Source organism: Procambarus clarkii, chromosome 53 (genome assembly GCF_040958095.1).
Source record: "Procambarus clarkii isolate CNS0578487 chromosome 53, FALCON_Pclarkii_2.0, whole genome shotgun sequence".
NCBI classification, from domain to species: domain Eukaryota; kingdom Metazoa; phylum Arthropoda; class Malacostraca; order Decapoda; family Cambaridae; genus Procambarus; species Procambarus clarkii.
The window spans coordinates 28,957,352-28,982,867 of NC_091202.1; the positions used below are offsets into that span (position 1 = coordinate 28,957,352).

The 25,516-nt window shown below is 43.5% G+C and overlaps 1 protein-coding gene across 2 annotated transcripts in view; it reads right to left on the minus strand.

The window, feature by feature from the left end:
- E23 (Early gene at 23) overlaps window positions 1–25,516 on the minus strand; it is an 88,645-nt gene that overhangs the window by 30,301 nt on the left and 32,828 nt on the right. For both annotated transcript variants that reach the window (XM_045756679.2, XM_045756677.2), the window contains one exon: window positions 6,195–6,337. In XM_045756679.2, coding sequence (XP_045612635.1) covers window positions 6,195–6,337 — 143 coding nt within the window. The remainder of the gene's footprint in view (window positions 1–6,194; window positions 6,338–25,516) is intronic.

Genomic DNA, 25,516 nt, shown 5'->3' on the forward strand with positions numbered 1-25,516 from the left:
AAAAGCACTACTCCTAACCAAAACATAAACCTGATAATATTCTACAAAAGCAAGAAGACTTCCGAACCCCTTATCAAAAACAGCCCGAAGCCGACGGAGAACCCTCTACAGCAGTCAAGCGTTGTATACATGTACACTTGCCCCCACGAAGGATGTAACCTTCAATGTAAGTACATAGGTATGACGTCGACCAAGCTGACGAGGCGTTTGACATGCCATCTTCAATCTGGTGCCCCTAGGAATCACATGAGACAAGCCCATGACATTACTCTAACAAGAGAAATGTTGAACAAGAATACTTGCATAATAGACAAAACCCAAGATTCAAGAAGATTACAAATTCTTGAGGCAATTCACATAAGAATAGAGCGACCTACCATGAACACCCAAATCACGGAACTATTTACTCTACCCACCATGAGAGTAAGGACAAGACAAGAACATATCGATGCCAACACAGAAGACAATGTCCAACATAACAGGCCAATTACACTGGATTAATCTTTGTGTTTAGATAGGAGATGCCTCGTATGGGCCAATAGGCCTTCTGCAGCCCCTATGTTTATCCCTTATGTATCCCCCCATGTTTTCACCTTCATTGTATTATCACCTGACCTAATGCGGGTATAAAATCAACTAGTATTGTAAGATCTGTTCACTTGAGAATGAACCATGGAGGTTCGAAACGTCGTGCAAATTATACAAATAAGTGTAATACACTCTATAGTAAATCACTTCTTTTCTTCACCTTAAAAGTACGAAAATGAGTTTTGGAGAACTCCTATTTCAATTAAGCCCTGATGCTAAGAAAATAGTTAGAGGGATAGAAGCCCTAAACCAGAAAATAATAAATACAGAATATGCGGTCATATTCAATGAAACATATATATATATATATATATATATATATATATATATATATATATATATATATATATATATATATATATATATATATATATATTTATGCGAACAAGCCTGAATGGTCCCCAGGACATATGCAACTGAAAACTCACACCCCAGAAGTGACTCGAACCCATACTCCCAGAAGCAACGCATCTGGTATGTACAAGACGCCTTAATCCACTTGACCATCACGACCGGACATAATGAGGTGATAGCCGAGGCTATATGAACCACCCCACCGCCGGCACTCGGATAGTTATCTTGGGCATAGCATTTTACCAAATCACCTCATTCTTTGGGGCACACGTGAGGAACACAAATGCGAACAAGCCTGAATGGTCCCCAGGACATATGCAACTGAAAACTCACACCCCAGAAGTGACTCGAACCCATACTCCCAGAAGCAACGCATCTGGTATGTACAAGACGCCTTAATCCACTTGACCATCACGACCGGACATAATGAGGTGATAGCCGAGGCTATATGAACCACCCCACCGCCGGCACTCGGATAGTTATCTTGGGCATAGCATTTTACCAAATCACCTCATTCTTTGGGGCACACGTGAGGAACACAAATGCGAACAAGCCTGAATGGTCCCCAGGACATATGCAACTGAAAACTCACACCCCAGAAGTGACTCGAACCCATACTCCCAGAAGCAACGCATCTGGTATGTACAAGACGCCTTAATCCACTTGACCATCACGACCGGACATAATGAGGTGATAGCCGAGGCTATATGAACCACCCCACCGCCGGCACTCGGATAGTTATCTTGGGCATAGCATTTTACCAAATCACCTCATTCTTTGGGGCACACGTGAGGAACACAAATGCGAACAAGCCTGAATGGTCCCCAGGACATATGCAACTGAAAACTCACACCCCAGAAGTGACTCGAACCCATACTCCCAGAAGCAACGCATCTGGTATGTACAAGACGCCTTAATCCACTTGACCATCACGACCGGACATAATGAGGTGATAGCCGAGGCTATATGAACCACCCCACCGCCGGCACTCGGATAGTTATCTTGGGCATAGCATTTTACCAAATCACCTCATTCTTTGGGGCACACGTGAGGAACACAAATGCGAACAAGCCTGAATGGTCCCCAGGACATATGCAACTGAAAACTCACACCCCAGAAGTGACTCGAACCCATACTCCCAGAAGCAACGCATCTGGTATGTACAAGACGCCTTAATCCACTTGACCATCACGACCGGACATAATGAGGTGATAGCCGAGGCTATATGAACCACCCCACCGCCGGCACTCGGATAGTTATCTTGGGCATAGCATTTTACCAAATCACCTCATTCTTTGGGGCACACGTGAGGAACACAAATGCGAACAAGCCTGAATGGTCCCCAGGACATATGCAACTGAAAACTCACACCCCAGAAGTGACTCGAACCCATACTCCCAGAAGCAACGCATCTGGTATGTACAAGACGCCTTAATCCACTTGACCATCACGACCGGACATAATGAGTTGATAGCCGAGGCTATATGAACCACCCCACCGCCGGCACTCGGATAGTTATCTTGGGCATAGCATTTTACCAAATCACCTCATTCTTTGGGGCACACGTGAGGAACACAAATGCGAACAAGCCTGAATGGTCCCCAGGACATATGCAACTGAAAACTCACACCCCAGAAGTGACTCGAACCCATACTCCCATAAGCAACGCATCTGGTATGTACAAGACGCCTTAATCCACTTGACCATCACGACCGGACATAATGAGGTGATAGCCGAGGCTATATGAACCACCCCACCGCCGGCACTCGGATAGTTATCTTGGGCATAGCATTTTACCAAATCACCTCATTCTTTGGGGCACACGTGAGGAACACAAATGCGAACAAGCCTGAATGGTCCCCAGGACATATGCAACTGAAAACTCACACCCCAGAAGTGACTCGAACCCATACTCCCAGAAGCAACGCATCTGGTATGTACAAGACGCCTTAATCCACTTGACCATCACGACCGGACATAATGAGGTGATAGCCGAGGCTATATGAACCACCCCACCGCCGGCACTCGGATAGTTATCTTGGGCATAGCATTTTACCAAATCACCTCATTCTTTGGGGCACACGTGAGGAACACAAATGCGAACAAGCCTGAATGGTCCCCAGGACATATGAGGTGATAGCCTCGGCTATCACCTCATTATGTCCGGTCGTGATGGTCAAGTGGATTAAGGCGTCTTGTACATACCAGATGCGTTGCTTCTGGGAGTATGGGTTCGAGTCACTTCTGGGGTGTGAGTTTTCAGTTGCATATGTCCTGGGGACCATTCAGGCTTGTTCGCATTTGTGTTCCTCACGTGTGCCCCAAAGAATGAGGTGATTTGGTAAAATGCTATGCCCAAGATAACTATCCGAGTGCCGGCGGTGGGGTGGTTCATATAGCCTCGGCTATCACCTCATTATGTCCGGTCGTGATGGTCAAGTGGATTAAGGCGTCTTGTACATACCAGATGCGTTGCTTCTGGGAGTATGGGTTCGAGTCACTTCTGGGGTGTGAGTTTTCAGTTGCATATGTCCTGGGGACCATTCAGGCTTGTTCGCATTTGTGTTCCTCACGTGTGCCCCAAAGAATGAGGTGATTTGGTAAAATGCTATGCCCAAGATAACTATCCGTGTGCCGGCGGTGGGGTGGTTCATATAGCCTCGGCTATCACCTCATTATGTCCGGTCGTGATGGTCAAGTGGATTAAGGCGTCTTGTACATACCAGATGCGTTGCTTCTGGGAGTATGGGTTCGAGTCACTTCTGGGGCGTGAGTTTTCAGTTGCATATGTCCTGGGGACCATTCAGGCTTGTTCGCATTTGTGTTCCTCACGTGTGCCCCAAAGAATGAGGTGATTTGGTAAAATGCTATGCCCAAGATAACTATCCGAGTGCCGGCGGTGGGGTGGTTCATATAGCCTCGGCTATCACCTCATTATGTCCGGTCGTGATGGTCAAGTGGATTAAGGCGTCTTGTACATACCAGATGCGTTGCTTCTGGGAGTATGGGTTCGAGTCACTTCTGGGGTGTGAGTTTTCAGTTGCATATGTCCTGGGGACCATTCAGGCTTGTTCGCATTTGTGTTCCTCACGTGTGCCCCAAAGAATGAGGTGATTTGGTAAAATGCTATGCCCAAGATAACTATCCGAGTGCCGGCGGTGGGGTGGTTCATATAGCCTCGGCTATCACCTCATTATGTCCGGTCGTGATGGTCAAGTGGATTAAGGCGTCTTGTACATACCAGATGCGTTGCTTCTGGGAGTATGGGTTCGAGTCACTTCTGGGGTGTGAGTTTTCAGTTGCATATGTCCTGGGGACCATTCAGGCTTGTTCGCATTTGTGTTCCTCACGTGTGCCCCAAAGAATGAGGTGATTTGGTAAAATGCTATGCCCAAGATAACTATCCGAGTGCCGGCGGTGGGGTGGTTCATATAGCCTCGGCTATCACCTCATTATGTCCGGTCGTGATGGTCAAGTGGATTAAGGCGTCTTGTACATACCAGATGCGTTGCTTCTGGGAGTATGGGTTCGAGTCACTTCTGGGGTGTGAGTTTTCAGTTGCATATGTCCTGGGGACCATTCAGGCTTGTTCGCATTTGTGTTCCTCACGTGTGCCCCAAAGAATGAGGTGATTTGGTAAAATGCTATGCCCAAGATAACTATCCGAGTGCCGGCGGTGGGGTGGTTCATATAGCCTCGGCTATCACCTCATTATGTCCGGTCGTGATGGTCAAGTGGATTAAGGCGTCTTGTACATACCAGATGCGTTGCTTCTGGGAGTATGGGTTCGAGTCACTTCTGGGGTGTGAGTTTTCAGTTATATATATTTATATATATATATATATATATATATATATATATATATATATATATATATATATATATATATACATACATACATATACATATACTTCAAATTCTACATTGCGGTGCGTGTATCATTTCAGGTGGGTAACAGATGAAATGCGTTCCGAACTCTGTACATACATGAAACTGTACGCGAAACGTCCGTAGAGTTATAATTGTTGCTTTATTCGAGTGCATAATTATAACCCATTATAATGAGACAGACATTGCAGCAAATTAGCGTGCAACAAAGATGAAGTTGAATTAGATCTTGGTATCCCCATTTCTACTGTCAAAACTATATTGGTCCAAACACTCAGGTCTGATAGGAAAGTAATTACTGACTCCCTGAAAGCTGAAGCTGATACTTGAAAGCACTAGTATACAAAAGCTATGATTTAGTTCAGATCAGAAACCTATATCTATGGGCAGCACAAAACGTCCACCAGACTGTGCGACACAGTGGTTGCCAGGATCAGGTTGGGTTACCGTTACCTGTGGCAGGTGGCTACAGGTGACGGATCTCCCAATCATGAGCACTCCAGGTGAAAACTCTGGGAGCAGGAACTGCGGCATGATCTCCCACACTACGTCACCGAATGCCCAGTTATTAGACCTTTCAGACCAGCTGGCAAGAGGTACCTGGAGCTTTGCAATTACTTTATTCACCCTCGTCTTCTTGAAGATATCCTCACAGTGTACCCAAAATTTGTCAGTGCTATCTACTAAACATATGACCCTGTATGACTAACCATCCTACGAGATGGGGACTTTTATCACCACTGTTACCTTATTCACTTATGTGCTCATGATATCCTCATTATGCTTCCAGAGTCTGCCTGTGCAGACTACTTATCACATGCCTCTGTATGACTAACCATCCTGTGTGATGGGGATTTTTTAGCATCACGTAGTTAGCGTTTTGACACACTGTACTCCCTTTCATATAGTCTAGGGTAGCTGCACAAATTCAGATGTACCTAATGTATTAATAAAAAAAAAGAGTGCCTATAATCATACAGATTACATTACCGAATGTCCAGTTATTACACTCTTCAGACCTGCAGGGTATGTAGTACCTGGAGCTTTGCAATCATATTGCAGCGACTTGAGAATGGTCCAGGACGGACCGAAACGTCGTCGTCCCTTCAATTTCTAGTGTGTGGTCTGGTCAACTTAATATTAAATGAATAACTGTGTGTGTGTGTGTGTGTGTGTGTGTGTGTGTGTGTGTGTGTGTGTGTGTGTGTGTGTGTGTGTGTGTGTATTCTCCAATTTATGTCAGGAAGATCAAGCTCTTGGACCCCGACTCTCGAACCATTCTAACCTTTGGTTGTCTAATGGTCTAATTCCCACATATATATTTATATACATATGTATATACCGGTAAGCCACATGCCACCTACCTGAAGGACCCATGATAGCCAACACCTCCCCTGGCTTGCACCCGCCGCCCACACCAGAGAGAATGGGCGTCTTGTCCAGCATCAGACTGACGTCGCTAAACGCCACGTCCAACGGGCGTCGCCGCGGCCAGCCAATGGTTACCCTGGAAGAGAATAAATAATTAATGTATCGCCAGTCGCAAGAACGAGGTCATTAGCTTTTAATACAAGAGGAAGATCATTTGAAAATGGGGGAATATTTTCTATGGAGTTGGATCGTAAAACTGCCGAATGGAGGAGCAGAAGGATGGATGTAAACAAATCCACAAGGGCCGTGACGAGGATTATATATTATCCTCGTCACGGCCCTTGTGGATTTGTTCATTTGATGCATCACTTTTTTTTCTTTATTAACATATTAGGTACATCTGCATTAGTGCAGCTACCCTAGACTATATGAAGTGGAGTACAGTGTGTCAAAAAAGCTAACTAGGTGATGCTAAAAAATCCCCATCACACAGGATGGTTAGTCATACAGAGGCATGTGATAAGCGGTCTGCACTGGCAGACTCCGGATGCATTTTGAGGATATCAACAACACAAGATTGAATAAGGCATCACGTTAGTGTGATCTCTGTGTGTAAAGGATGCAAGTATCTTGGCATCACAGCGGAGGTCTAAAATCTTAGTTGGACATCAGTTGCAAGTCTCTGTTGCTCGGTGTTGCTCGGGTGATAGAGATCACATCATCACTGCAGATTGACTTCACAATTAATTATCTTTATTACACACTATCTTCATCTAAGTAATCATCATCAATATACAACGTTTATAACTGTAAAACCATCTTTACTTCAACACGTTTCTCACAGTAATCATCTTCACTCGTTCTTGAAGACTGTAGCTATCTACACTATATACTGTCATCACTGTAAGCATCTTTTCTACGTGGTCCCTGTCGGTTACATGAACTACGACCATCATCATCAAAACCTTCCCTCTCCTTCATCCCCGTATCTTCCCCCTCACCACCCTCCTTCCTCTTTGTTATCTTCCCTCTCATTCACCTCCTTCTTTCACCCTTCACCTACATCCTTCCTTCACGACTTTCGTCCTCTTTCATCTCTTTCCCTATCTGGGAATTATGTACTGTGGAGCTGGCTTTTCATCTAGTAAATCGAGGCTCTTGTGCCACCCTCTGTACCTCTCTGCTCTCTTTCCCTCTCTGCCTCCACTACCGTCCCTATCCCTCACTACCCCCTATTCCCTCCCCCTACCTCTCACCACCGTCTCTACCCTTCACTCCTCCTCCTCATCATCACTGTAACCATCATCACTCAACGCTATCTGCAACAAACCTTGAATCATCACCTCGAAAATAATACGAGGGGCGAATCTTAGCACACGTACACTAAAAACATCATTGTCCCACAGTTCAAGGACACTCAAGAACTATTCACATAGTGAATGGAACAGTTCAAGGTGTTTATCAATACTGTTCTGGTATACAGAGAGAGAGAGAGAGAGAGCTTTAAGACATGAGGCAAGAATCTTAACCCGGGTCTCACCATCCTGGCAACCGTGGGAGGTGAGATTGGCGTTCTTCTCAAGTCTCCCCCTCCTGTGGGGGCTCGGCTGGACGCCCTCGGGTTACCGGGAACAACCTCACTATAATCGAGGTTTAAAAACGCGTATTACTGAGCTCTTCACATTGGAAGGAGGGACTGGGGATTGGGGTTTATTTAGTGATAAAACGATTTCATTACTGTTTTGATAATTCATTGGTTTTGCTAGCTAAACCTGTTAGGAATGAGATGGGGGGATGGGTGGGGTGGGGGGTCTGTATGTGCTTAGTAGGAAAATAAGAGACAGGATACAAAAACTGACGACTCATCCCCTTGTGACGTAAGCTTTTTGCCATCACTATACTTCCGGCTAATAGATGTCAAGAGGTAGATGATGTTCATGTTCTAATGAGCTGCAGGTGCTGCAACTTCCTCCTGCGTCTGACATCACAACAACTTTGGGGATTTACTGGTTTCCTTGGTATAACCAAGGAGCAGCCGAGTAATAAACTTTTCCTACTAGTTATCTTACAGTGGAGGCGTCTAGTTTCTGTGTCTGGACACTAGGGGCCAGATTCACGAAAGCACTTACGCAAACACTTACGAACCTGTACATCTTTTCTCAATCTTTGGCGGCTTTGTTTCCACTTATTAAACAGTTAATGAGCTCCGAAGCACCTGGAGGATGTTTATAACAATAACAACAGTTGAATGGGAAGTTTTCATGCTTGTAAACTGTTTAATAAATGTAATCAAAGCCGTCAAAGATTGAGGAAAGATGTACACGTTCGTAAGTGCTTTCGTGAATCTGGCCCTAGTAACCTGGGTACGTTACGCTATTTGGAAGCACACACACACTATGGGTACTCAAGGTAAGGTAAGGTAATGATTGCTGCTACCTTGCCCGAGCAGCCCGTCGTCTCCAGCGTTCACAACGCCACTAAACTGATGTACTAAATTACCCGAGTCTAACCTAACTGAGGACCCATGCATAGAAAACAGGGGCTAGATTCACGGAAGAACTTACGCAAGCACTTACAAACGTGTACATCTTTCCTCAATCTTTGACGACTTTGGTTACATTTATTAAACAGTTTACAAGCATGAAAATTTCCCAATCAACTGTTGTTATGTTTATAAACAGCCTCCTGGTGCTTCGGAGCTCATTAACTGTTTAATAATTGTAAACAAAGCCGCCAAAGATTGAGAAAAGATGTACAGGTTCGTAAGTGTTTGCGTAACTGCTTCGTGAATCTGGCCCCAGCACATCATGTCACTTTTGCGAGCCGATTTTTAGTAGATTTTAAGTGGATTTTAAGTGGATTTTAAGTGGATTTTTAGTGGATAAATTCTGATACAATTCGAATCAAGTTTTTAAACAACAAAATGGCGAGGATAAAATATTTATATAAGAGAATGTGCAGGGAATATGGTTAAGTTTAAGGATATATAATAGTGTAATATATAATATTATAATCTATTATAATCTGCTGTAATCCGAAGAAGAATGAATCAGAGGGCCATCATCTCTAGTAGCGTCGACGAGGAGAAGAACAAAGCTCCATAGCGTCTTTCAAACAATGTTATTCTCTTATGTTCTCTGAAGAAGCACATAAGGAAACTGGAAAAGATATATAAGTTTGCGACACGAGGCTCTAAGAGTCAATGCGGGTCCCCAAGAGTCAATGCTCGATCCTGCAGGCACAAATTGACGAGTACACACACACACACACACACACACACACACACACACACACACACACACACACACACACACACACACACACACACACACACACACACACACAGACGTGGAGTGAGAGGCCACAGACAGGCACCTGGGTGCAGGGACCTGCCTACCCGCCATTCCGCTGAGGTCATCATCCCGTCGCTCTCCTCATATTTACATCTCATAATCATAAATAAAGCCTGCCCCATGTAATTTGCTTTATTAATAATTTTAACGAATGTATAATACAGGCTTTATCATTTAAATTTAATATGTGAATTCGATAACAAAAAGTAGCTTGATACTACTAGTATTACGCGTTTAATGGTTCCAAGTGCATAGTTGATAAGCTACGAGATTCCAGATAACCTTGAGGTTACCTTCAGGTGTTTTCGGGGCTTAGCGTCCCCGCGGCCCGGTCGTCGATCTAGCCTCCTGGTTGCTAGACTGGTTAACCAGGCTGTTGGACGCGGCTGCTCGTAGCCTGACGTATGAATCACAGCCTGGTTGATCAGGTATCACTTGGAGGTGTGTATTCAGTTCTCTCTTGAACACTGTGAGGGGTCGGTCAGTTATGCCCTTTATGTGTAGTGGAAGCGTGTTGAACAGTCACGGGCCTCTGATATTGATAGAGTTCTCACTCAGAGTACCTGTTGCACCTCTGCTGTTCAACGGGGGTATTCTGCACATCCTGCCATGCCTCCTGGTCTCATGTGATGTTATTTCTGTGTGCAAGTTTGGGACCAGCCCCTCTAATATTTTCCATATGTAAATTATTATGTATCTCTTCCGCCTGCGCTCTAGAGAATACAGATTTAGGTTCTTATGTCGATCCCAATAGTTTAGATATTTTACTGAGTGCATTCTAGCAGTAAAGGATCTCTGCACGCTCTCCAGGTCAGCAATTTCTCCAGCTTAAAAAGGGGCTGTCATTGTGCAGCAGTATGCAGCAATAAGGTTATAAGTTTTAAACTAGTACATCGTATTTTTAACGACTGGTCGATTCCGTTATAGAAAAATTAACTGTTAGGTGAGAGTAGACAGTGAAAAACATTGAGGTAGAGTTAAGTAAAGCTTGAGATAATGACAGCAGAGCAGAGAACTGAATTTATTGGAGATACGGCCTTTAAAGCTTTGTCAAGGGGAGGCCCTTTGTATATGAGGGTGGCTAACTCCAGTCCATTTATACATGTGGGTATTGTGGTTACAATAATATATATATATATATATATATTTATATATATATATATATATATATATATATATATATATATATATATATATATATATATATATATATATTTATATATATATATATATATTTATATATATATATATAATATAATATATAATATAATATATATATATATATATATATATATATATATATATATATATATATATATATATATATATATATATATATATATATATATATATATATGTATATTTTAGTAGCAGTCTTTCTTGTAAACATATGTTGTTGAATATGACTGAAAAGGTAAGATTAATTATTCTAACACGAATCTTCTCAATATTTCTTACGTTTTTCTTCACTGTCGGGGGTAATTGAAAAATTAACTCTCCAAAGTTAATTTTCTGATTTTTATTTATGGTCTGACGTGTAATAGCATTTCGCAAGGACTTCTCACATTTTCAAAGACAGGTTCTTACACACATCATTTCATGCCTATATTCGTTTTTGGGTGAGGTGATGTGACACAAATATTTTTGGGTGAGGTGACAAAAGACAGAACACGAAATAATGGGTATATTGCATATTTGCTGCTTCTGTTTTGCTGTATTGGTCTTGCTGCTTCTATGTTGGTTCGGGGTCTTGAAGTGGGTAGAATATAGTTATGTGTTCACACGTAACTATATTGCATGTGTGTATTTGTGTGTGTGTGTGTGTATGTGTGTGTGTGTGTGTGTGTGTGTGTGTGTGTGTGTGTGTGTGTGTGTGTGTGTGTGTGTGTGTGTGTGTGTGTGTGTGTGTGTGTATAGGGATCGTAAGCAAGTTCTACGAGTTAATCTCTCGTGGATCAGATCCATAGAGAGAAAGACAGGAAGATATGTCAACGAAATTCTTGGAGCATATTTGTGAAGCAGTTGGACGTTGGTGCGGACTTAGTCCCCCCCCCCCCCCCCTTTCCCTCCCCTCCCCCCCCCCCCCCCGACAGAGTCCCGCACTTCGTCACTACCTGTTGATGAAGTTACATTGACCCGAGAGTGCTAGGTTAGTATTCATCAAGCCCTCAAGTGTTCTCTTACGAAACCTTTACATCCTTTCTCAATCACGACGCCGTCATTTGCATTTATTAAACAGTTGAAGAGCTCTATACCAATAATGACTTCGGGACGAAAATGGACTCGTAGCGTTTTTAAGCTCGTAGGCTGTTTAGTATCTGCAAACTAAGCCGTCATGATTAAATAAAGATGTACGGGTTTCGTAAATGGGCATGAAATACTTGGTGAATTCTTGTCCTGGTTACTACCAGCAGTCTTGAAATGTTTCTTAGTGAATTCTAAGACAGCTACGACCAAATAACTCCTCTTAAATCTGCTTTTTTTTTTTACAAGTAATTCGATGACATTTTCATTTAAACAGGTGGCCATATTGGTTATTATTCCTGTAATATTACTTCCGTTTGTAACCACATGGACTTGTCGGTACAGCAACGGCCTTTCTTCTTGCAGGTCGGCGTTCGATCCCCCAATGATCCTAGCGGTTAGGTACCTTTCATTCTCTCCATCCTATCCAGGTCCTCCTATCCCTTCGAAACGTTACATAGTCGTACAGGCTTAACGCTTTCACCTAATTACCTTTTTACTCTCCTCTGAGTAGTATAATGTGCTAAGGTTCCAGTAATACGATGTTGGGCAACTCTTGGGCGTTGACTTTCAAGAGTAGTCATCGAGTATGACTTGGCAAGCCAAACGAGAGAGTTGGTATGCTAAGCTGTCACTTAGACTAGCGGTGGAAGGTAGAGGAGGAAGAGGAGAACACTCCCCAGCGCACCAGGAAGATTTTGTTAGATGGGCTAATCTCATACGACGGGTTACGAGCAGCCAGCGTCCAAAAGCCTGGTTGACCAGTTCAGCAACTAGGCCTGGTCGACGACCAGGCCGCGGGGTCGCTAAGCTCCGGAATCACCTCAAGGTAACCTCAAGGTAAGGTGACCTTCCCTTCAACACTGTCTTTACCACACTACCACTCGTCCACCACATTAAATTGAGTTACACACAGAAATCCCAATAGCGTGATGTATCAAATGAACAAATCAAAGTTCAGTAAGTTCAGTAGAACTTCGGTTTCAACTCTTTTTGACCATGTCGTAGCTCAGTCGATTAAGGCAGCGTCTGGGATGCTCCCGGACGCAGGTTCGAATCCTCGTCACAGCCCTTGTTGATTTGTTCATTACATTGAGCTCTTGAGATCTTCCAAACCGAAAAGATTTTGGGACCTCCCAAAACCGACAATATCTTTGGAGCGTCCAAACCGATATGATCTTTCGACCTTCTAAACCGACAATATCTTCGAACTTTCGAAGCTGACAAAATCCTTCAACCTCCCGAACTGAAGAATCTTGGTATACAAAAAAAATATCTTTTATACTTTTCTTAAACGAAGCAAAATACACTTTTCTTTCGATCCTTAATTGATCGAATGTGTGTGTGTGTATACAAATAGGTGATTGTCCCAATATGTGAACGATCAGAGACACTATAACTATATAGCACTTGTAAGGTATATAGGTACAGGAAGCTGCGTGTACCTGGGGAACCTACGCATGAAAGAATAAAGTCCGACTGATTGGACCATTGAGAATCGAGCGCCGACCCTGCAGGACGCAAGGCCGTTCTTCTTCCGGCCAGACAGTCTAATCTTCCGATTAGACAGGTGTATGGGGGAGTGGAAGTGAATCTAAACTAGACCCGTCAAGTATGGCCCAACAGGCTTGGCCTTCATTCTAAATACTACAGTAACTCTGTCTTTAATTGATCACGCGTTCATGAATCTCTCTCTCTCTCTCTCTCTCTCTCTCTCTCTCTCTCTCTCTCTCTCTCTCTCTCTCTCTCTCTCTCTCTCTCTCTCTCTCGATGTTATTTGTTTTTCCGATTTATTTCTCCACACACGATGACGGAGGAGAGTGTTTGACAGGCCGAGAGACGCGCCTGTGTGTTGTTTTTTTGTCACCTGGTCGACAGAACCTCCCACTTGCCTGGTGTCGACCAGGGTGCTCGACCCGTGTGAGTGTGTCTCTCTCCGGCTAGATGCAGGCGCCGCTCCTGTGTTTGTTTTGGACAAACACAGGCGTCGCGGGAAGCCGTTTTTCAGTGTCGACCGTTTGTGGGTGTTGGCCATTGTGGGTGTTGGCCGTTGTGGGTGTTGGCCGTTGTGGGTGTCGACCGTTTGTGGGTGTCGGCCGTTGTGGGTGTCGACCGTTTGTGGGTGTTGGCCGTTGTGGGTGTCGACCGTTGTGGGTGTCGACCGTTGTGGGTGTCGACCGTTTGTGGGTGTCGACCGTTGTGGGTGCTGGCCGTTGTGGGTGTCGACCGTTGTGGGTGTCGACCGTTTATGGGTGTCGACCGTTGTGGGTGCTGGCCGTTTGTGGGTGTCGACCGTTGTGGGTGTCGGCCGTTGTGGGTGTCGACCGTTGTGGGTGCTGGCCGTTGTGGGTGTCGACCGTTGTGGGTGTCGACCGTTGTGGGTGTCGACCGTTGTGGAGATCAACCTCCTGTTGTGTTCATGCGCTTACGGCTCGAGGCGCGGGGGAGGGGAGTCGTGGGGGGGGGGGGGGGGGGGGAGAAGGAGAAGGCGTTAACATAATAAAAACAACGAGTAAATAAACTCGCCAAGATAGAAACTTTATCCACCTGGTGGACCTTGACCGAAGAAACGCTAAAGAATGCAGTCAGCCTTGTCCACAGTGGATAAAGGTGTGGCCGTAATTAACAGTACCCAGTAAAAAAAATAGCCTCTCCAAGCCGCCCGTTCTATTGATTAGCCACTCCGTAAAAAAAAATCAAACCTTTTACCATGACCAGAGACGTACGAATGCCACGAATACTCGTCTTAATAAGTTGCATTTGTAAATTTTTAAGTAATATATGATTACTTATAAAATGTGACTCATAAGTAATGAGAACGGGTTGATCTACAACGAAAGCCCCTGATATTGTACCTTACGAAAGCCCCTGATATTGTACCTTACGAAAGCCCCTGATATTGTGCCTTACGAAAGCCCCTGATATTGTACCTTACGAAAGCCCCTGATATTGTGCCTTACGAAAGCCCCTGATATTGTACCACACGAAAGCCCCTGATATTGTACCTTACGAAAGCCCCTGATATTGTGCCTTACGAAAGCCCCTGATATTGTACCACACGAAAGCCCCTGATATTGTACCTCACGAAAGCCCCTGATATTGTGCCTCACGAAAGCCCCTGATATTGTACCTCACGAAAGCCCCTGATATTGTGCCTCACGAAAGCCCCTGATATTGTGCCTCACGAAAGCCCCTGATATTGTACCTTACGAACGCCCCTGATATTGTGCCACACGAAAGCCCCTGATATTGTACCTCACGAAAGCCCCTGATATTGTACCTTACGAAAGCCCCTGATATTGTGCCTTACGAAAGCCCCTGATATTGTACCACACGAAAGCCCCAGATATTGTGCCACACGAAAGCCCCTGATATTGTGCCACACGAAAACCCTGATATTGTACCTTACGAAAGCCCCTGATATTGTGCCACACGAAAGCCCCTGATATTGTGCCTCACGAAAGCCCCTGATATTGTGCCTCACGAAAGCCCCTGATATTGTGCCACACGAAAGCCCCTGATATTGTGCCTCACGAAAGCCCCTGATATTGTACCTCACGAAAGCCCCTGATATTGTACCTCACGAAAGCCCCTGATATTGTGCCTCACGAAAGCCCCTGATATTGTACCTTACGAAAGCCCCTGATATTGTGCCTCACGAAAGCCCCTGATATTGTGCCTCACGAAAGCCCCTGATATTGTACCTTACGAAAGCCCCTGATATTGTGCCACACGAAAGCCCCTGATATTGTACCTTACGAAAGCCCCTGATATTGTACCTCACGAAAGCCCCTGATATTGTGCCTTTCGAAAGCCCCTGATATTGTACCACACGAAAGCCCCAGATATTGTGCCACACGAAAGCCCCTGATATTGTGCCACACGAAAGCCCCTGATATTGTACCTTACGAAAGCCCCTGATATTGTGCCACACGAAAGCCCCTGATATTGTGCCACACGAAAGCCCCTGATATTGTACCTTACGAAAGCCCCTGATATTGTGCCACACGAAAGCCCCTGATATTGTACCTTACGAAAGCCCCTGATATTGTGCCTCACGAAAGCCCCTGATATTGTACCTTACGAAAGCCCCTGATATTGTACCTCACGAAAGACTGATTACAAAGATGAGAGACGTATAGTATTTGAATAAAAAACTAAATTCGTTTAGACACTTTAAGGGGCGGTAATTGTTTCGAACATAATAACCAGAAAAACTAGTTAGTCCTGAGTGGTAAGGAAACAATCAGATTAAGTAGTCTAGACTTAGTGGTAAACTGTTGCTGGAGTTCTCTGGGACTCTGCTCTAGTACACCTGATCTCTGCAATGTATATATCAACGATTTCAACACGGGGATGAACAGCAATATCAGCACATTTACTGATGAAACTATAATCTGAAGGGGAAAATGAAATCTAATGGAGGCAAAAAATCGCCCCATCCACAGACCTACAATAGAGAGAGAGAGAGAGAGAGAGAGAGAGAGAGAGAGAGAGAGAGAGAGAGAGAGAGAGAGAGAGAGAGAGAGAGAGAGAGAGAGAGAGAGAGAATATATATATATATATATATATATATATATATATATATATATATATATATATATATATATATATATATTATAAAGTACATTCCTTGCATTTAGAATCTCCCTAATAAAGGTTTAGACTCATGAGAACTGGGTAGATATTGGTCCCCGTCGCTTAAATTCCTTCATTTCCTATTTAAATAACATTTATTTTTATGGTCACATAAATGCCCACAGTTCCTCAATTTTAATTTCAGTGGTCGAGCTAATTGTGAAGTGAATCTTGAAGGTGTTGGTCTGTTTGTTCGTCAATCATTGTTGCTACCTCGTGTTTATCGGTTTCCTATTTTTTCTTCACCGAAATTGTTTCTAATTATTTTGTTTACGTCGGTTCTCGTGTTTTCATTTTCTTGCATGCTTCCCAAGGCTGCTCTAGCACGTATATGTTCCCATTTCTCTGTAGTCAATAGAGCACCTCCCCCTGAGAACATAACACACACTAGAGGAAACTTGGAACACACTTAGAGCATCAGGGGTTCGCGTACCCCAGTTTGAGAACCTCTGATCTAGCAGTTTAAACTTATACCATGACAAATGACCCTCTTGGTCTAACTTCACTAGCTAGGGCTGCCAACTCTGTCCTTGCCAGATACTTCCCTCTCGTCTCTTGCTTCCACGACATGTTTCCTATATAAGTTGTCCCCCCCACATGTCAATGATAGACATGAACAAATCCTAAACTCTCACAAGTCAGAGTAGTAGAAGAGGAGTAGAAGAACTCCCAGAACTCCATCAACCAGGTATCAACCAGGTAAGGATCTTCATTTTCAACCCCACAATTGGTCATTTTCCTCATGGGGAAATAGTCTCAAGAAACTTTCTTTGTATAGCTGACATATTGTAGTCTAGCAGGCAGGCATCCAGCAGTCTCAGGAGACTATGGAACTGCAGTCTGGTTGTCGGTCTGGAGTGGCCTCTCCAGGGCGCAAAGCCAGAGTAGGTTGATATGGAAAAGAAGCTGTCACCCATGCAGCAGGTCCCCCCTCTCCACGGTAATCCCCCCCCCCCCCCTTCCTCTATGTCCGGTAGTGAAGACGGGCAGTTAGGTTTAGTGTGATGTACTGCTCAGTCCACCATTTTGTCTCGGCTTGAGCACGGTTTTGAATTAGAGTTAGGTTTGTTTTAGTTCAGCTTCGAGCATTGGTACAACTAGAGCATTCCCAGCTGGTTTACGTTCACGTTCAGCTGGTGAATAGTAAGTGTACAGATGGCTCACAGTAAATGTTCATCTAGTTTCTGTTCTGTAACATTGGCAAGAACTCTTCCAACCAATCACTAATCCGCGACGATGGCCATCAAATGAACTTGGTTGAGGTCATAATCTTACCTCAGATTCTTACCTCAGAATCTTCCTTTGGGTCAGAATCTTCCTTTGGGTCAGAATCTTCCTGGGGTCAGAATCTTCCTTCGGGTCAGAATTTTTTCGGGGTCAGGATGTTGCATGTGTTAGCACATGGGTCATACATATTAATATAAATTAATAAATATATAAAATTTGCATATGGTTCGAGTCAAGATATGCCTTAGGTCAGAATCTGTCTTGGGTCAGTTTGGGTCTAAATGTTGCTGGTGTCAGTAAGCAGTAGAGATCCTGAACTGGGAAATGCGCAGCACTGCCTCAATCGTGATGCAGAACGCTCATTGAATTTTGAGTGAATTGACATCGTTTTGCGGTCGTTAGAGCTCGACAAAAGACGTGAGAGTGGAACTTTTAGAGTGCAGATTTGAACTCTATTAACTCAACTGATTATTGCTTATAGTTATATCATTGATTCCAATTTAGGTTTCACCCGCGACAAAATTATTTAGATTGTTGGTAGCCTTAACTGGCGAGGCCTGGGGCCAGATTCACGAAAGCACTTACGCAAACACTTACGAACGTGTCCATCTTTCCTCAATCTTTGACGGCTTTGGTTACATTTATTAAACAGTTTACAAGCATGAAAACTTCCCATTCAACTGTTGTTATTGTTATAAACAGCCTCCTGGTGCTTCGGAGCTCATTAACTGTTTAATAATTGGAAACAAAGCCGCCAAAGATTGAGAAAAGATGTACAGGTTCGCAAATGCTTGCGTAAGTGCTTTCGTGAATCTGGCCCCCTGGTCGAGTGGATTCAAACACTTCAATTAGACATAAATATTCCGGTAGTGATTGGTTGATAAAGATTAAGCCATTCAAAAAGTGGCACGGGCGTGAATAACCCGTAATTCCTGTGATGATCTTGACATTCCGTACAAGGACTTTGTTCTTGTGAGTCGTGCGGTGAAGTAATTAGAATCGAGGTTCTTCAGTGTTGCTTTAATGGTTCCAAAGGTAATTGTGTAACGAACAAACCGGAAAAAAAGAGAGAGTTCAACCGGACAAGTATCCGGTTGGAGCGAAATAAATTGGCATAAATTGCTGTGTAGCTTCAACTCTCGGAGAAATAAGATACAAGATGATTAGTAAGAAAAAAAATTGCTCTCGTGTATAAGTGTTTCCTCCACTATATTTAGCTCATGCCGAATTTTTCGCTCACAACTGCGCTACTCAAAGAGATTAGACATTCAAGCTCACCGAATGTATTCCTGGGGCTGCATTCATACCTGTTAGGAACATGTATAGATACCATATATAGGTTAGGTTAGGTTAGGTTAGGTTAGGTTAGGCCCTGGAAACACAAACCGTAACTGTGTCTATTTTCCGCTTGTTACAACTTGTAATAAAGTTGTTACGTCTTGGCTTAACGTGTTTATGATGTATTAGAACGTTGTTACAACTTGCTATATTGGTTGTTATAACAGGTTAGGAGGTGTTAAAACTTGTTCGAACGTTGTACCAACGTCGTAGTTTCGGTGTGTGTTTGGCGGGATACATCTCCTTTTATGATTGATTAGAACTAGAACATAGTCCTCCTATTGGTAATAGGCACCCAACTTAAACCCGACCGTTCACAAGTGGTTGGGCACTATTCCTTTCCCCCCGTCCCATCCCAAATCCTTATCCTGACCCCTTCCATGTGCTATATAGTCGTAATGGCTTGGCTCTTTCTTCTGATAATTCCCCCTTCCTTTCGAGGACTGAAAGCCTACGTTAGGGTGATTAAGGTTCCCTTAACCAACAGTTTGCTGTTCATCTCTATGAACAGCAGTCCACTCTCTTCCTGGTGCCTTAATGCTTGGTGAACAGTTGTATTAGGTGTAAGGAAACATGCCAAAGTGTCTAGCTTTGTCAGGGAATCGAAGCCAAGATTAACTGACTGCGGCCACAGGAGACTGCTTGCCGGACACTCTGGCCACACACTCGCAAATATTAGGCTTCTTGAGGTTATCTTGAGGTTATCTTGAGATGATTTCGGGGCTTAGTGTCCCCGCGGTCCGGTCCTCGACCTGGCCTCCACCCCCAGGAAGCAGCCCGTAGCAGCTGTCTAACTCCCAGGTACCTATTTACTGCTAGGTATCAGGGGAATCAGGGTGAAAGAAACATTTTGCCCATTTGTTTCCACCTCCACAGGGGGATCGAACCCGGAACCTCAGGACTACGAATCAGAAGCGCTGTCCACCCAGCTGTCAGGCGCCCAAGCTAATCTTAAGCTAATCCAAATATTTTGTTAAACCTGTAATATTGCAATTTATTTATCATTCTAAACTGTTCAGTTTTGTATCTAGTATTTAATTCCAATATAATTTTCAGAACGTGTTTAAAAATTTAGGCAAAATCGCCACATTTGATAAATATTAAATAGTTAATTGATTCGCAAATTTGCAATCGTATATCTGCAGTGTGCAACACGACATTTAACAATCATTGTTTGCTCAACATTAACATAACTTGTTTCCCACCTTCTAGCTAGCTAGAGTTGTCTGGTGCACAAAATATATTTTTCGGAGACTGCATCTTGACCTCTCGCCGACATTCATCTCTTGTAAACATTTCTATACAGTTTAGGGAAAGTGTATTTCATCCCTGGAAACACAAACCAAAATTGTCTCTATTTTCCGCTTGTTACAACTTGTAATTAAGTTTTTACATCTTCGTTTAACGTGTTTATGACGTATTAGAACGTTGTTACAACTTGATATATTGGTTGTTATAACTGGTTAGGAGGTGTTAAAATCTGTTTGAACGCTGTACCAACGTCGTAGTTTCGGTGTGTGTTTAGCGGGATGTGCTTTCGCAAAGGTGGGTCTAGATTCACGAAGCAGTTACGCAAGTACTGACGAACGTGTACATCATTCCTCAATCTTTGACGGCTTTGCTAACATTTATTAAACAGTTTAAAAGCATGAAAACTTGCCAATCAGCTTTTGTTATTGATATAAACATCCTCCTTCTGCCTGGGAGCTCATTAACTGTTTAATAATTGTCAACAAAGCTGCCAAAGATTAAGAAAAAGATGTTAAGGTTCGTAAGTGCTTGCGTAACTGCTTCGTGAATCTGGCTCCTGGTCTCCAGCTTCCCTCCTGTCTCTGTCCACCTGTTCCCTCCTGTCTCTGTCCACCTGTTCCCTCCTGTCTCTGTCCACCTGTTCCCTCCTGTCTCTGTCCACCTGTTCCCTCCTGTCTCTGTCCACCTGTTCCCTCCTGTCTCTGTCCACCTGTTCCCTCCTGTCTCTGTCCACCTGTTCCCTCCTGTCTCTGTCCACCTGTTCCGTCTGACACTGGCTGCTGGCTCAATAGCGGAAGAGAACAAAAATATTTTTAACACTTGTAACAGATGGGGTCATCGTGACTAAATAGATGGGGTCACCGTGAACAAATAGATAGTTAACATGATCAAATAAAAGGTAGCACTATGACCGAGCAGATGGGATCTATCCTTGACCAAATAGAGAAGGGTCGTATTGACCCAATAGGTGGGGGTCACTCTGAACTAATTGATGAGGGAGTCACGCTGACTAAATAGATTGTGTTACCCTGACCGAAAAAAAAGAGTGCTTCACTCTGATCTACTAGATAAGGGTCACCCTAGCCTAACAGATAGGTTTACTCAGAGCAAGTAAATGGGATCACCCTTGACATGTTAGATGGGGTTACCCTAAACTAATACGTATTGTCTTCCTGACCTAATTCATGGAATCACCCTAACTTAACAATGGGCAAACTACCCTGACCTAACAGTGGGGGGGGGGAAGGGGGGTTAGAGGGTCATTCCCTAAACTCACACCCACACTCTGAACTAATAACGTGTCGATACTTACAATAATACAACTTCGGTCAGTTATCCAAGAAATGTGTAACTTCCTACATAAGACCTACACGAGACAGTCCTCCAATACGAGAATAGGTCAAGACCTGATCGGTTGACGTATGTTTAAAAACAGAGCACAATTTCGATACAGTTAAGTAATGGAACACGTTTGATATCATACGTGGGCCAAATAATAGGCAGCTTAATCCTGTCAAGAACCTATTTTGCGTTCCTGGCAGAACGCAAAATAGGACAAAAATATTTTGTCATTAATTATTTAAACCTGACCCCAGGCACTGTTAATTTCCCAAGAACTGTAAATATAGGAAATAAAATTATTCATGCTGAATCATTATGTAAATAAAAGCATAAGATACAGTGATCTGAAAGGGACCAATTATACACAATGGACACGTATATACAGAGAAGTGTATACCGCTCCACTGTGTATATACAGTTTTTTTTATTATTATTATTTTCTACCACAGACGTGGCCACACATTTACAATGCTAACCAGCATATATACATTTTCTTCTGTCCTCCATGGACAGGGTTAGAGATGTGTTAAACATATATTTCGGCCACACATTTACAATACTAACCAGCATATATACATTTTCTTCTGTCCTCCATGGACAGGGTTAGAGATGTGTTAAACATATATTTCAAGGGTTTATTGAACACTCAACCACTGAAGGTGATTCGGTGCTTTTAAAATGCTAAGCTAACCTGTATATACAGTGGGAGTTTACTTGAAGTCCTGGACTTTCTTCAGAGCCGAAAAGTATACTCGCTGGTGTACACTTTTGGCCGGTAAGCTGATATTAGTGGTCATAATATCTCTACAGAGAATGCTAATTCTTTAAGCCAACCAGTAAATACACAAAAATATCAAGGTATTTTCAGAAGTTGATGGTTTTAGATTAATCCACATCCTTGCATAAATTTATATTTTCAATTATATTATACATGAAACGTATAATATACATGCAAATGTCACATCCAGTGCGACCTCTTTTTCGTCTTCATGACTTAATCGTTTGGGGTTGTTTGATTTTTTTTTTGTTAGTGAAGCTTGTTTGAATTATTGTACACAAACCCATCCATACTCAGACACACATAAACACACACACACACACACACACACACACACACACACACACACACACACACACACACACACACACACACACACACACACACACACACACACACTAAATCCTAACACAACATATACAGATCAAAGTTGTAGTTGAGTTAAGGATTAATTTGTCCTCTAAATGTACAATCTTTATGGTATTCGTTATGGGAAACTCAAGATGAAGTATTTGTCGGTGCCTCGTCGATCCGAATAATGGGGCAATGCGAGATATGGCATCGCCCCAGATCAGCCCATGTTGGTCACACACCCGCCTTCAGTCACCCTGCAAAGTTGGGTGAGACTATCCCTATACGTCTGACCTCTAGCCATGAAGAGACAGATATTCTGTTTATACATAAGAGGCAACAATGCTTAACCAATCGTGGAGTTTCAAGATTTTATTAACAAAATGATTGAAGACTTCCCTACAGGAATTTCTGAGTGAATATCATTTATAAAATGCCCTGTGGCCCAATCGCTTCACAACCCATCCTTGCCCTTGTGTGGCAGTGCACAATAGAAAGTTGTTTTCACATATCCATACATTAAAACATTGATTGTAACCATGATACATATGTACTTCCGCCTACAGTTTAGACCTATTGTCTAATGTATAACCCTCTGTCCTGCGTGACAGTGAATACCAGCATTATCCTCACTTTAATAAGACTTAATCGAAATCCTTAGATTAGACAAAATTGTAATTAATTTTGTCAATAAAGATGTTAATAATAAGTAACCGAAAGATTCAGGGTTCGACGCCCACGGTAGGAGAGAGACCATTGGGTACATTTGTGGTCACCTGATGCCCCTCCTCACCTAATAGTAAATAGGTACATGGGACTCAGGAAACTGTCTTGAGTTGCCTCTTCAGGACAATCGACAGGCCTACATGTATTTTTGCCCCAGAATAAAGAGAAATTATTTGCTTTTAAGAACATAAGAACATAAGAATAAAGGTAACAGCAGAAGGCCTATTGGCCCATACGAGGCAGCTCCTATTTATAACCACCTAATGTCTATTTAGCAATCATTGAACTGGTGACAAAGGTTTCGAACCCTTGAACATTATTACGCCATGTTAAGGCTGCTGTTACTACACCCAAGGTGCCAGAGCAGACGTGATTTTAATCTTAGTGGGTGAAGTAATGAAGGGTGTCAGATGGTAGAGGCACTGGTCAGTGGTGGCAGGAGTAGAGGACTGACAGGGGCCGTGTCACTGGTGGCAGAAGTACTCGTCAGTGGTGGCAGAAGTACTTGTCTATAGTAACTGAAGTACATATCAATAAATATGGCAGTAGTATCTGCCAATACGTTAAACGGTAAGAAAAATCTTACAACATTACTATTTAAGTACACACACAAGTATTACAAATATAAACAGAACAGAGAGAGAACAATCAGCTTCGTGAAAAGAGCAATAAAATCATAAAGTTGAAGAGGACTGAGTCCCCATGACGCAAGGTTGATGGGAAGAGTTATCGTACACTGGCGGGCTGGCTGGCTGGCTGGCGGGCGCATGAGTACCGTGCCAGATGATGACGTCACATCAGCTGATTAAGAGTTTTCCAATAGTCTCAACAGGTGGAGAAATTGCCAGTTTAGTAACGAACGCAGAACACTACTACCCACTTCAGGTCCCAGAACCAAACACTATGAAGCGTCCCCAATACCAGCTATTGATAGAAAACAGGCGAATGCCGCCCTTGCAAAATACGAAAAGGCAACCTCTAAATTCCCCAACCGCCACCCTGTTGGACAAGATCACCCCCCCTACCCCATCCCCCCACCCCACTCAAGGTACCACATACCGTTAACTCTCCTATTTTGACATATATCGCTGGTTATATAGATGTAATACCCCCTTGCACACCACCTATGTACCTCCTGAATAGCTGGAAGGAAGAAGGGAAGGGACGGAGGTGTTGTGAATGTGTATATGTGTGTTTATACTTGGGTTCAACGACCTGATGCAGTTGGCTCCAGCGAAGGTGGGTCATGGTGACGGCTGTGGCCGGGTGAACGACCTGCCTCTACCACCACCACTACCACCACCACCAGGAGGACTTTCACTGTCTTGGCCTCTCGCTCACACCCGCTCCTCTTGGCTCGTGTTTTTACACACACCCTCCCTGACTTTATTGGCTGCTGTTTACTGTTTCATCCACGACGTCTTCGTTCCCGTCCTGCGTTTGGCGGGGTTTCCTCGCGTTGTTTTTGTGCTGCTCCTTCTGTTGTTAATGCTGTTGTTGTTGTCTCGTCCACTGCTGCCGTTATGACCGCCACACCTACCGTTGCTGTGTGCGTTTCGTCCCTGAGGTGCTGTTTCTGTCTGGTTAATAGTGTTCTTGTTGCATTTGGGGTTTCTCTGTTTTGTTCATGTTAATTCTGTTGTTGTTGTTGTAGTTCGTTCCTTGTCATTACTTCTGTTTTTACCGTTGCTTTTCCCTTGTCACCCATTATTTCTCCGGTGTCATCAAGCCAGCTGTAGTTATAGATTTTCTGCCTCGATCCCCAACTATAATGATGTTTGTTTTGGCATTGATTTTCGTTCTGATGCTCAGCTCAACCACTTGGGGTGGACGGTAAAGCGACGTCGGTCTCGCTTCATGCAGGTCGGCGTTCAATCCCCGACCGTCTGTACACAAGTGGTTGGACACCATTCCTTTCCCCCCTCGTCCCATCCCAAATCCTTATCCTAACCTCTTCCAAGTGCTAAATAGCCGTAATGGTTAGGCGATTTATATCCTTTCTATTCCTCTCAATCATCCTCTTCTGCTATTATTTGTCTAGTTCCGGCTAATGCTGGTTAGGTAGCGA